The sequence below is a fragment of the Phyllostomus discolor genome, chromosome 4 (assembly GCF_004126475.2).
Source record: "Phyllostomus discolor isolate MPI-MPIP mPhyDis1 chromosome 4, mPhyDis1.pri.v3, whole genome shotgun sequence".
Classification (NCBI taxonomy): domain Eukaryota; kingdom Metazoa; phylum Chordata; class Mammalia; order Chiroptera; family Phyllostomidae; genus Phyllostomus; species Phyllostomus discolor.
This window is the reverse complement of record NC_040906.2, coordinates 29119191-29133579: the sequence shown is the minus strand read 5'-3', so window position 1 is coordinate 29133579 and position 14389 is coordinate 29119191. Positions and strand designations below refer to the sequence as shown.

The 14389-nt window shown below is 34.4% G+C and overlaps 1 protein-coding gene across 4 annotated transcripts in view; it reads left to right on the top strand.

Moving 5' to 3' along the window:
• Nucleotides 1-14389, top strand: part of SGO2 (shugoshin 2) — a 40171-nt gene that overhangs the window by 14539 nt on the left and 11243 nt on the right. For 3 of the 4 annotated variants that reach the window (XM_036023116.1, XM_028509723.2, XM_036023117.1), the window contains 4 exons: nt 4066-4151; nt 6925-7166; nt 8159-11041; nt 13114-13264. In XM_036023116.1, the coding sequence (XP_035879009.1) occupies nt 4066-4151; nt 6925-7166; nt 8159-11041; nt 13114-13264 (3362 nt within the window). Of the gene's footprint in view, nt 1-4065; nt 4152-6924; nt 7167-8158; nt 11042-13113; nt 13269-14389 lie in introns of those variants that run through there. The other variant, XM_028509725.2, reaches the window with a different exon arrangement.

Genomic DNA, 14389 nt, shown 5'->3' with positions numbered 1-14389 from the left:
TGAGATTGCCTATTGGATCGCAACTCTGTTACTTCCTAGTTCTGTGATCTTGGCTTTAAACTCTTTAAACCTCAGTGTCCTCATCTGCATGATGTGAATAATGAAGAGTTAGTGAAAGAGTTAAATGTGGCTAGCATGTGTTCTGGCAATAGAATGAGTACAATAAATGTCAGCTATTACAAAAATGTCATTACTTTTTATTGTGTGTGTATTTTTCTGTATTTTCTAAATTTTCTGCAAATCACTATTTTAAAAACTTATAAAAGCCATTTATAAATCTCTTAAATGCATAGTCTTTGCTGTAAGAAGATATGTGAACTCTTTTAACCTATATAGTCAATGTTTAGCTCATTTGTCAGAATTTTTTATAAAAACTAGCCAAAGAATAGGTATTTTATGTCTAATTACATTATGTCTAATGTAATCCACATTTGGATGAAGAAAGGATTTGTGGAAATGTCCCTGTGGAATAATGTTTATAGGAGGGGTAATTACTAGCCTCATAAATTTGACACCTAGGACAGCCAGTGAGCAGAAGTGTTGTGCCTTACCCATTTAGTACCTCCTCAGGAAAAGAGAGATGTTTCACTGAGTGGGTGGCTAGAGGGAGCCAGGGAAAAAGCAGACTTTGTTTTTGCTAATCAGCTTGCAGGGCTGAATTGAATTGCCCTGAATAAATTACTAAGACTAGAGTTAGATATAGCATTGGGGAATGTAGAGCCCGCAGGCATTAACTTAGAGAACAGGAGAAGGAAGTTAATTGACAAGATATGGAAGGGGAGAGGGTCATATCATACACATCTCGAGGAACTTTGAAGAACAGATAGCCAAAAAAATTGCTCAACTATTTGTTTTGAGTTATGTGACTTAAAGGTCCTTCCCTCCACTGTCTCTAAAAAACCTTCAGTAAAGTCAACGTTATTCTCAGAAGCTTTTTGTTTGCTTCTCTTTGGAGAACTATAAAAAGGGTTGAGATCAGCATCTGATTCAGGAAAAGTAAATAACAGAGGGTAAGTAGATGCAGAAGCTGAAGGATAAAGGGACAGCATACAACTTTGGTGTCTACTTTCTTGGACTTGTTGGATTTTTTAAAGATTTTATTATCTATCTGTCTATCTATCTGTCTGTTTATTTATTTATTTTTTAGAGAGGGGAAAGGAAGGAAAAATAGAAGGAGAGAAACATCAGTGTGTGGTTGCCTCTTTCATGCCCCCAACCAGGGACCTGACCTGCAACCCAGGCATCCACTGAACCATACCAGCCAGGACAGTGAGGTTTCTTTGAAGTTTTCTTCTTGTATAGTCTTTAGGCATTCATAAAAGTGATATACAGGGCTGCGAACCAAAGCATCGCAGGTTTGATTCCCAGTCAGGGCACATGCCTGGGCTGCAGGCCACGTCCCCAGTGGGGGCCACATGAGAGGCAACCACACATTGATGTTCTCTCTCTCTCTTTCTCCCTCCCTTCCCCTCTCTAAAAATAAATAAATAAAATCTTTTTAAAAAGTGATATATATACTAAACTCATTTTAAAAATTTGTATCTTTTCTCTGCTCTGAAAAATTTTTATTCAATTATATTTCCTTAGAAAATTTTCTCTTCATCCATGTTTTCAAACTGATTTACATAGAGTTGACCGAGTAGTCTGTTTTAATTTCTTCTGTTTTGTATAATTTCCCCAATTGACTAATTTTGTGTATTTGGGCTTTTCCCTGTATTTTTTTAAATCAATCATTGGATTTAATTTTGAATTCTACTATTTTGATGTTTCAAACTTACTAATTTTTGCTTTTATCTTCAATAGTAAGTCCTTCTGCTTTTCTGTGGTTTATCTTATTTTTACCTTTCTCATTTGAGTCAAATACTTATTTGTTTTTCATTTTTTCTTACCTCTAGGTAAGGTGTCATTCCTCTTTCACCACTCCTCAGAGTTTTGTCTGTGTCTTTAGTGTGGAGAAGGTTGACTGTACTGTGTCTTGGACATGGATTTATTTGAGCTTATTTTTGGGAGTTCACTTCCCCTGAATATGCAGATTGATTTCTTTTGCTAAGTTTGGGGCATTTTCAGCCCTGTTTCTCCAAAACACTTTGGCCCTGCCCTCTTTAACATGAATGTTATAGTTTTGTTATAGTCCCACAAATCTCTGATCCTCTGTTAATTTTTTCCATCTCTTCTCTCTTGCTCAGATTGGGTACTTTTTATTGTTCTATCTTCAAGTTCACAAACCTGCACCGCCCCCCCACTCTGGTCCATGCTCTCTCTATTTTGCTGTTGAGATTTTACTTTTTAAAATTATATTTAATTAATTCAGTTAATTTAATTTCTTAATTATAGTTTTAAATTTCCATTCTGTTCTTTACATATCCAATTTATTTGCTGAGACTTTGTTTCTTTGCCAAGATGCCCTTTTGTTGTTATTGTGAGCATGTTAGTAGTAATTGCCTATTGAAGCATTTTTATGATACTGCTTTAAAATCCTTGTTATGTAATCCCAACATCTCTGCTGCCTTGGTACTGGTGTATGTTGATTGCCTTTTTACATTCAAATTTAGATTTTTTCCTAATTTGGTATGATGAGTTATTTTTATTATATCTTGAACATTTTAGGTATGATGTTATGAGACTCCAGATCCTATTTAAACCTCTGTTTCAGCAGGTTTCCTTTGACGCTATGCCTGTGGTAAAGGGAAGTCCCACCTACTGCCAAGTGGGGTTCAAAATTTAGGTTCCTCACTCAGTCTGTGTTGACACCCAAGCAGGAAGAGGGTGTCTTCTAACTGATGGGTGGGGCTAGGAAATCAGGCGGGTACCAGCCAGTGCCACAGGACTTTCATGGCCTCCGCTGGCCCCAAGACTGGGGGACATTTGAAGGTGGAGATTATTACCGTTGTAGAGTAGTGACAGTCCTGGCTCTCTACTAGATCTCTTCTGTCACCATGCTAGAGGAGAAGGACTGGGGCTCCTTGTTAAGAAACAAGAATGGAAGTTCAGAGTCCCCAGGTGTTCTTCATTGATACTGCTGGGTGGGGCGGTAGGGGAGAGGTCTGTGCTCATTGCCACCAGATACCTGAGCCCTCCCTTGGCCTTTGCTGACAGTACCCCTGGTTTGGAGAAAGGTTACGTTATATATGGCCTGGTAAGTGTGGATGCCTAGGCTCTCCATTTGGCTTTTGCACCTGTGTCAAAAATTAATGGACCAAATATGTGTGGATCTATTTCTAAACTGTTCCATTTCATTGATCTATTTGTCTGTTTTATTTTTAAATTTTTGTATTTAAGTATATTTGTATGTTTTATGCTAATACTATATTGACTCAATTACCACAACCCTTCAACTTTTTCTTCTATTTCATAGTTGTTTTAGCTACATGGAAATTTGCATTTCCATGTGAATTTAAAAATTCACTTGTTGATTTGGTCATACCCATTTCAATTGCAGCTTACCACTGCAACAAGAAAAGAAGGTTATATATTGCCTAATTTTGTGGTCCTTATTAGATAATTAAAACATGTGGAAATTTAGCAAATATAAATAAGCAAAAATTTAAAAGCTACATTTAAATCACCCAGACTTTGAATTTTGAAAGACCATTTAAAAATATATATTATAAAATCCAATAATGACATAGTACTTATGTAGACATGAGTATATTTCACATACAGCTGACCTTTGAACAGTGTGGAGTGCAGGGTTTAGGGGTGCAAACCCACACTGTCAAAATCCATGTATCAGTTAAGTTGGCCTACGCCCAGCCACAAATCAAAAACACTGTATGTGTAAAGATGTCATATATGTGTAGTTATACATATGTGCATTTGTTCATACACATAGGAGAAAGTTTGGGAGGTTGTATACCTAAATATTAGTGGTAATTATCTTTGAATGGCATGGTTAAGGATGAACTGTGTTTAACCTCATCACACTATTCTCACCTAGCTATTAAAGACTAACGTAAAAATTGTTCTATCACTATTGGTATTCTTGTATAATTTGGTGCTTTACTAACAAACATGATTTAATGAGATTCGAAGTTTTATTCCTTTTCATTTTTTTTTCAAAAATAGTTCCATCAGAGTCCCTTTGTATTGCCAGCCAGCAAGAATAAACGTGTTAGTAAACAGTGCAAGTCGATGCGTCTTCCATTTGCAAGGTAATTGCTTCAAAATTTGGTTAAATATTGACTTGTACCCTTCTACCTAAGTTGTACTTTGGAAGTTTTTATTTGGTTTGCTTCCTTGAGAAACAGAAAAACATTTAAAAATAAATAATGAAATACTTGTTAACATTGTACCAATAAAGGAAATTGAAGACATAATATAATAGTGTTTAGTTTTACATTTTAAAATAAAATTCAGCTTTTCCATACATTGTAGAGAAGGAGGAGGCACAGATGGACCTTTAGTTACGTGAGTTTAAATTACATTTGTTCAGAGTACTTAAATTTGTATATAACACAATAATTATTTGTGTGTGTTATATAATGTTTGGGTTTCATTAACTTGGAGTTGTCTTCTAAGGTAGAAATGAGATGGTTTGTAGTATCTTGCTCAGATTGTATCTCCAGAGCTGCAAGGAAACTTAGCCTCATTCAATCACTAAGTTCATCTGTGGATCCTACCACTTTTTATTTCTTTTCTTTCTTTTCCCTCAGGTCACCACTGGCCTCATGTTTTCTGCTGGCTAAATCTGATAATTTTTTCTATGTTTATTAACTTGCATACTGACCAGGCTTTAAAATTAATTTCATTGTTGTTCTCCTCTTGACTTTGATTAACTTGAGTATGAGATGTAAACACCTTATTTCAAACTTGTCGCATTAAAGAGGTCTAGAGTGGTAAAATGACTCAGCGAATTAATAGCACTGACCAATATCCTCTTCTCTCTTAGTGTTCTTTTGATTATGTAACTTAAAAGTTTGTTGCTTTTATTTAAATGCACAAATAAATGTATTTATATATATTGAATGCTATTTGTACCATAGTAAAAAATTTTTATACATACTACATTACTTTCTATTCTTTCTAGTTTGCTTCATTGTTTTGCCTATTACACTGTACTAGCACCACATTGCACCAATACCTTTTACTTGCTGAAAATAATACATTTTGTTGTCTTGTAGTTCCTTTCATTCTTTTTCAAGAATATTTGGCTGTCATTATGCACACACCATTTGATAAAAACACACAAATCAAGTGTCAGCTTGCCCTCTATAAAATTTCACTTTATTTTTAAGTGTATTTTTGTTTTCAGTATTACATACCTGTTAGACAAGTGCAAAAATCTTTATAGAGTGTGAGGTCGTAATATATTTTTTAATGTGTAAATCCTATGGCCTTACACCATTTGTTTAGAAAAGATCATCCTTTCCCCCACCTCATCACAATGTCATCTGGATCCTAAGTCCGGTGACTGCATGTGTACGCGTGTTTCTGAACTTACTACTCTAAGTCTTGGTGTTTGATAGTGTGAATCTCCATCTTATGTTTTTGTTTATGAATGTTTTCTTGACTATTCCTGGCTCTTGCATTTCCATGTGAATTTTAGAATTAACTTGTCACTACATAATGCACATATACATCTATACATCTGTTACGGAATTTTGATTCGGAGTAACATACTCATCATATTAATAGAAAAAAAGAGAAAAGTAGTATCTTTTCAATAATACAGAAAAGGCATTTGATAAATTTATTTTTTAAATTTATTTTATTTTTTAATTTTATTTTAATCTTTGTTCAAGTACAGTTTTCTCCCTTTTACTCCCAATCCAGCCCACCCTCCCAACCCTCCCCACTTCCCTCTCATTACCACCCTCCCCCTAGTTTTTATCCCTGTGTCCTTTAAATTTGTTCCCGTGAACCCTTCCCATTGTCCCCTGAAATTCCCTCTTTCCCCTGTGGTCACTGTCAGCCTGTCCTCTATTTCAGTGTCTTGGTTATATTTTGCTTGTTTCTTTATTTTGTTGTTTAGGTTCCTGTTAAAGGTGAGATCATATGGTATTTGTCTTTCACTGTCTGGCTTGTTTCGCTTAGCATTTGATAAATTTCAACAGCCATTTTTGAAAAAACTTTCAGCAAACTAGGAGTACAAGGGTTAATCTGAAAAGGAAAATCTACAAAACCCAAGAGCAAGCATTTAAATAATGGGAATACAATAAGAATACCCTAAGTTTCTCCTAAAGCCAAATACTGTATGCAAACCCAGTAATTCTACAACAGAACTGTGTACATATATTTCAAAAGGCATATATATAGCAGCACTACTATAATAGACCAGAACTAGAAAATATCACTGTTATTTGGGTTCATTTGCTTACCCCCTCTTACTTTCTTTGATGTTACTCTTCATTCTTTGAATTCAAGAAGGTAGTTTGTCACATCTCCAGTTATTTGTGTGGGTTTCTGTCCTTTCCAGCTCCCTCCCATCCCCTGTCCCACAGATTGAACTACTCTAGGAACATGGCTTTTGTTTACATGGATGTCTTTGGAAACAGCAAACTTCATTTCACACATAACTTTACAGACGATTATACTTGTTAGAAACCAGAGTAAGAGTTTTGAGTATTCCATAGAATTAATTATAGGAAAACTACAAATATTATATATGAATATTTAAAAGTATGTTTGAACTTTATTTAAATGTTTCATTATTATTATCCTTATAGCCCAACCAGCGTTTATAACAGTTATCTCCTTTTGGGGCCTCTGGGGCTATGAAGATAAGCATTCTGTTTTACTCTAAGTTCTGTACTGTTAGATACTGCCTTCTTCATACCACTTATAATTGTCCTCATTGAACACAGAAAAGTAGCAGAGGGTATTTGTGGTTGGATCTTAAATACCCGAGATCAATAAAGAACTATCCATGTAATTTTCTAAATCGTTTTTGTAAAATACAAACTTTTCATTCCCACTTCCCTTTAGGGTTCCATTAACTTCAAATGATGATGATGATGATGATGATGATGAAGATAAAGAGAAAATGCAATGTGACAACAACATTATATCAAATGTGTCATCTGATGTTCCTTCTTCAGTATCAACAAGGCAGTCTTTGTCAACTCAATATAATTTGGAATTGTTATGTCTTACAGAAAATAATCAAAATGTGTGTGGTTTAGATGATTCAGAACATATTTCTTCCATTGTTGATATACTTCCCAAAGGTGAGATTTTTTAAAAATTTCATTTTGAGTGTTATATTTAAAATAGTTTACATTCATCAGATTTTCTTCTTGATGGCCATGGTATATAAACAGTTAATAAGTTAGATCTTTTATGTTTCAGATTTGCTGGCTTCTACTATTTTTATACTGCTGGTGAAAATTTTAATTTAAAAGTAAATATGCTGAGAAATGTCAGATCCACAGCGGCCTGATACTGTTACTCTGAAGGCAATATTTAGAAATGAATCAGCCTAAAGAGCTTTTCTTGGTATATTAGCTTATGAATCAAAAGATGCCATATTAGTTTCATTTTCTCCTGTTCATAGTTATGAAAATTGTGGGCCTAGATAGGTGTAGTGAGTTTTTCAAGATCATAACCAATTGGTGGTAAAGCAAAAACTTGAGTGTGCATAATGGTTGAACGAGAGAAAATGATGACACATTTTATTTACATGGTATTTCAAAATAATAAATGTGCAGTGTAGCCTGACTTGTGTATTTGTCACAGATTTTCCAACTGGGATATGGAATTATAACTATATTAAATTTAGAGCTTAGAGTTATTTTTCCATTCTAAAAATTTAATTTATAAAATTCTATATAATTTATAGAAACTTAGCTATCTGCTGATAGCCTTCTGATAGTAGTTCTTATCAGAGTTATCACTCTAATTTGGGGTCATTTGCTGGCCCCCTCCCACTTTAAAAATATTTTTTTAATGGCTCTGCTGTTGGCTACACTCCACTTTATTGTTGGGGCCAAAGCAGAGTGAGTCCTCAGTGTATATTTACTTAGATACAAATGTGGAATGTGACTTGTGACTGGTCTGATGATTTCTATTTTATTTTCTATCAGCATAAATTCTTTATAAAGGTCTGGATAGGATACATTCTCAGAAATTCTGTGAAACAGCTTGATTTCTAATCTAATTTGTTTAAAATAATAATCATGTCATTACTTATTTCTGAATTTTCTTTCCCTTTATTTTACAGAAAGCTATTCTCACTCAGACCAGGGTTCTAAGAGTTCTCTAATGGGTGAGATGAAAAATTCCCAGGCTATCAGCCACAGAGAGGAGAAACAGTCTCTTAGTAACATAACTAAAAGGAAAAGGCATGCATCATTTCTGGAATCAAATAATCCTTCTTCAGACAATCCTTGTGTGACAGGTTTAGATCAACAAGGGATTTCAAACGCAGAATTAAATTGGAATAATGAGATAAATGATCGTACTAATGAAATGAATATTAAAATGCAAGGAAACACACAGTGCCTTCCTGACTCATCTAAGTCTGCAAGTGAGCCTACTGCACAGTGCATGAATCAAGTTCAGGGTAATGATGACTTTCAGTGGCAGAAAACTGTGTATGATTCTGATATGGATTTAACTGCTGGTGAAGTAAGCCAAATTGTTACGGTTTCAAAAGGCACTAAAAATAAATGTAATAAAACATCGAATGACTGTGGAATCAAAACTTTTAGAAAAGTGAAAGATTCAAGCTCTGACAAAAAGAGAATAAGATCAAAGAGACAGATTAAAAATAGTTCAGAAATGAATGTAGAAGAAAAGACTGAAAATAAACCAGAAAAAAGATCTGTTGGCTTGAATGGCAACAGGGATTCAGAAAATCCAAATTTTATCTTCAATACTGAACAGCTGACTCAGTTGAATATACTGAAGACAATAAACCCTCACAGTGACTTCAATCAAGATAACATACAAAGCACAGAGGATAGTAAGAAGAAAAGAGTACATGCAACAAATGAGCAAGAGGAAACATGCTCTTTCTCCCAAAGTTCAGATAAATTTCAGCGGGAAAGTAAATTTAATACGGGTCAAAGTTCTGTAGCTTGTAATAAAAATAAAGCTTCTAGACAGACATTTGTGATTCAGAAATTAGAAAAAGGTCACTTATTCCTAAATCAAAAGGATAAAGAAACCATTTCTGAAAACCTGGAAGTCACAGGTGAATTTCAAACAGCTGATCTCACCACCAAAAATAATGGAAATTTATGTGATTTTGAGACCCAAAATATGTTAGATTTGAAAAAGAATGTCACTGATACACAACCTGCTCAACAAAATGAATCGAAAATAAATAAGAAGCTTAGGCAGAAAGTAAATCGGAAGACACAAATAATTTCTGAAATGGACCAAATATACAGGGATAATGATAAAGATGAGCATGGCCCACAAAAAGGTAACTTTTCCATCCAAACCCAAGAGGGTAAAGAAATCATCTCTGGAAACCTAGAAAACCCAAGTGAGCTTCCAACACCTTCCCTTTCTACCAAAAATAGTGGAAGCCTATATGATTATGAGACTCAAAATATTTTGAGGGTGAAAAAGTATGTCCATGATATGCAACCTGCTTGTCAAAATGAAACAAAAATAGATAAGAAGCTTAGGCAAAAGTTACGTCGGAGGACAGAAATAATTTCAGAAATCAACCAAGTACATGAAAATAATGACAAAGATAGTCATGACCCAGAAAGGGGTAACTTATTTTCTCTAATCCAAAAAGATAAAGAGGTCATTCCTGAAAACCTAGAGGACTCAAATGAGTTTCAGGTAGCTGATCCTTCCACCAGAAGAAATAGGAACCTCTGTGGTTATGAGACTGAAAACATTTTGGGGGAGAAAAAGCAAGTTACTAATATGCCACCTGCAAAGCAAAATGAATCAAAAATAAATAAGAGGCCCAGGGATAAAGGAAGTCGGAAAACAGAAATAATTTTAGAAATGAACCAAATAAATGAGTTTAATAACAAAGGTGTGCATGACTCAGTAAAAGGTAACAACTTTTCCCTCACCCAAAAGGATAAAGAGAGTATTTCTGAAAACTCAGAAGTCACAAATGAATTTCAAACAGCTTGTCTTTCTACCAAAGATAATGGAAATTTATATGATTATGAGACCCTGAATATGTTGAATTTGAAAAACCATGTAACTGATATGCAACCTGCTCAGCAAAATGATTCAAAAACAAAGAAGAAGCTTAGGCAGAAAGTGAATCGGAAGACACAAATAATTTCGGAAATGAACCAAATATATAGGGATAATGACGAAGACGTGCATGGCCTAGAAAATGACACGAGAGATTGCAATTTTAAAATAAATGAATCTAAACAGAGACTTGGATGCCAAGGTATTATCAGTGGATACTGTATTGAAATCAATAGCAATGAAAAAGAAAATTGTGAGCAAATTTCAAATCCTTATAAAGTTAAAAAGCATGGGAAAAAATCATCAGGCAAGACAAAGGACATTTTGGCACAAGGTAAAAACACACCTATTTTTCAGTTAGATTCTTTACAGACATCTCTCTCCTTAGAATCAGGTTTAAAATATGTTACTAATGAAACAGATTCTGATTCTGGAAACCAAATGGAAGCACCTAAGAATACAACTCTAACTAAAAAGAGAGATGATCCCTTTGCAGAAGTGATAAAAGGAGAGTGCCAAGTGAAAAGAATAAGTAAAAGGACATCCCAGGCAAAGAAAAGGAAGACATGCATAGCTCCTTCTCCAGATAGCCATGAAGTAATGCAGATAATACCTGACCCCAGTCAGAGAGTATCAGCTGAAACTGACCAAGCTGATGAGGGGAAAAAATTGGAAAATCAGAAAATTAAGCCAGACTTTAATCCAAAGGCGTTTAATTCTTTATCTCAGATATATTCACCCAACATACAAGATTCTTTCCTTAACAATGTTCATGAGGGTTCAAGACCTTTGCGTATTTCTTCTAGTAAAAATCTGATAATGAAAGAAAATTTCACCCTGGATGGCTCACCGGTCTTCCAAGTAAGTGATGATATGCAGAAGACAACAGGAGTGAAAGTTAAAGTCACCCAGAGAACACAAACATCAGGTAGGCCAATACTTGAAGTAACCAAGCTTTAAAAGTGGGTTTTTTTTTTTCACTTAACTAGTGAAGCATTGTTATAACTGATATTTTTATGGAATTTAAAAACTGTATAACTGTAGCTTGATCTATAGGAAATATGAAGGAATTTAAATAAAACTTAATACTTTGGAAAGATAACAGTGAGACTGTCTTGGACATTTAATAACCTAAAAAACAGATTGGCTTTTCCCACAGAGCTATCTGATAATGTCATTAGACAGATAATTTCCTTTTTCATATGTTTGAAGAAAGTTGAGTGTTTTAAGTATATATAATAAGGAATTGTGCTGGATTGATTTTATTGAAGACAATTGCAAGATTCCTTAGGGTGGGACTTTTACAACAGTATGTATTTAATGTGATTAAAGGTATTTATTCTGGGTGTTTTAGAGGATTAAAAATAAATAATACCAACTCCCTTTTCTCAGGGTACGTGTATGTAAAAGTCACAAATACAGTGGTAAGTGTGAGAAAGGCTTTAATACAAGCACATGTGTTATGCCAAGGGATGTGATGGGAAGTAATTGTGACTAGAGGAACCTGCAAAGACATTATAAAATAGGTAGCATCTTAGGCCCTAAAGGATAGGTGGGATTTTTACCTTACTGTTTTCTTCTTATTTTCTCTCAGTTATTAACATAACACTCAAGGCAGAAAATTGAAAGTAGAGAATCAGAAAATAGCAGGAAAAACAATCACCCAGAACAACTGCAGTCAACATTTTGGTGTATGTGTGCAGACTTTAAATCATACTCTATAAAACATTACTTATCTCACATTTTTTCCTTAACACTGGATCCTATGGGTATTCCTTTATTATGAGAAATTTTTCACTGGGAGCCTAACATTCCACTAAATGTGTGTAGAACACAGGGATTTTTCTCCAGTTTTATTAAAAAATCACTGATATGTATCCCTGTGTAAGTTCAGAGTGTACAGCATGGTGGTTTGATGTACACATGCTGTGAAATGATGAGCACAATAGGTTCGGCGAGCATGCATCACCTCATAGGTACAACAGAAGACAGAAGAAAAAAAATGTCTTCTCCCTGTGATAAGAACTCTTGGGGTTTACTCATTAACAATTTTCCTATATATCACACAGCAGTGTTAACTAGAGTCATCATGTTGTACATTACACCCCAGTACTTATTTATCTTGTAACTAGATGTTTGTACCTTTTGACCAATTTCCCCTCCTCTTAAACCCCCTATCTCAGGTAGCCATAAGTCTTACCTTGTTCTGTGAGTTTGATTGGGTTTTTTGTTTGTTTGTTTTGTTTTAAGATTCCACATACAAGTGAGATCATACAATATTTGTTTTTCTCTGTTTGACTTATTTCAGTTAGCACAGGATCTTTAAAGTCCATCTCTATTATCACAAATGGTAGGATTTCCTCCGTTTTTGTCTGGCCAAATAATACTTCATTGTATTTATATACCATGACTTGATCCATTCATCCACCCATGGACACTTGGGCTGTTTCCACACCCTGGCTATTGTAAATAATGCTGTTATGAACATGAGGGTGCAGATATCCTTTCAAGTTAAAAGACACTAGGATTCTAAGGGATAAGGCTATTCCGGGTAAGGGGAATTCTGAAGCAAAAGAAGGACAAAGCTTCAAAGTGACAGGACATGTTGGAGGACATGATTCATCTTTCATCTCTGTTCTTCATGGTGCCTACCATTCACAGAGTGGCCGAGTGATGACACATGTTGAGTGAATGCAGTAGTCTGTGGGGTTCTGTGAATAGAGTTAAAACATGAGGAATTTTTCTCAGCCAATATAGAACTTCAGAATTAAAATGTGGGCTACTTTGATAATTTGTTTCAAATTTTAAGTGTCTTTTTCCCATTATGGCTGGATAAAAATGAAACTAATTTACAAATAATTGTAGTGCTACTATTGTAATTAAAATTCTGACTTGATTATTGTTTAAAAATTTGCTGCCAATGACTTGCATACCACTAAATGTCCCCTATTTCCATATCTCTATGTTTATAAATATTTATGAAAATAATATTCTTTTCAGGTGGTAGAACACTACAGGACTTGACAAATACCAATTTTGTTTCAAACAACACTGTTACATTTGAAAATAATTCAGAAGATCTGTCTTTAGAGCTGCCAAGCCGAAGAAGAAAGTGCACTCCTCTCCACTTCAAGGAGCCGAGTCTCAGGGAGTAAGTATTGCAGTCATAGTAAAGTGATTTTAGTGTGGTATTATAAAATCTATACTTAAAAAATCCTTCCTGAACTAGTATTTGAGCATTTCTGAATATCAATAAAACATGTGTTATTCACATGTAACAACCATAATGTAATCTGACTAGACTTGAAGAATGTCTTCTTTTATTCTTTAAACAGTTTTTTGTAAAAGATGTTGCCTATGATTTGCAAATCACCATTTACATATCTGTTATTCTCATTTATATATTTTCTACCTTGTTCCCCAGAAGTGTTTTTCAAAGTGGTTTATATGTCTTTTTGCCCAAACATATCTCAATGAAGAAAAAAATATACTTCCCCCCATTTACCCATCCCTCAGGTTCAACAGTTATCAATATTTTGCCATATTTACTTTATCTCTTTTTTTCTTATAGTATTTTTAAAGCAAATATTGGGTCATTTGACTCCTAAAATACTCCTGTATATATCTCTAATGTGTTTTATTCAAAATTTTACTTTTTAAAAGAATTAATGAAGCAGCCTGTTTTGTAGGGCAACCTAATCATTTGGGATGTATTTTCAGCAGGATAGAGGAAAATACTCTTAAATTCTCTTTTTCAATTGATTTTGTGTTTGCTTCTTCTATGAAATGAAAGATGTGAGGAACTGCTAGATTGTTTTCCTAAACTACTGCATCATTTTACACTCCTATGAACAAGGTTTAAGTGTTCTGATTTCTCCATATCCACACCAACCCACTTGTTACTATTTGACTTTCTGATGGTTCTAGCCATACTAGTGGGTGTGAACTGGCATCTTACAGTTTTGATTTGTGTTTCTCTAATGACTAATGATGTTAATTAAGTATCTTTTCATGTACTTATTGGCCTTCTATGTATCTTCTTTGGAGAAGTGTTTATTCAGATCCTTTGCCCTTTTTTTTGATTGGGTTGCCGTTTTATTACTGAGTTGCAAGTTCAACTCTTTATTTGGAACTAATTTTAGATTTACTAAAAAGTTATAAAAATAGTACAGAGGTTTCTCACCCAGCTTTCCCTAATTTCACCATCTTTACCTACAATACAATGATCAGTTTAGAAAATTAGCATTGATACAATACCATCAATCAAACCATACAC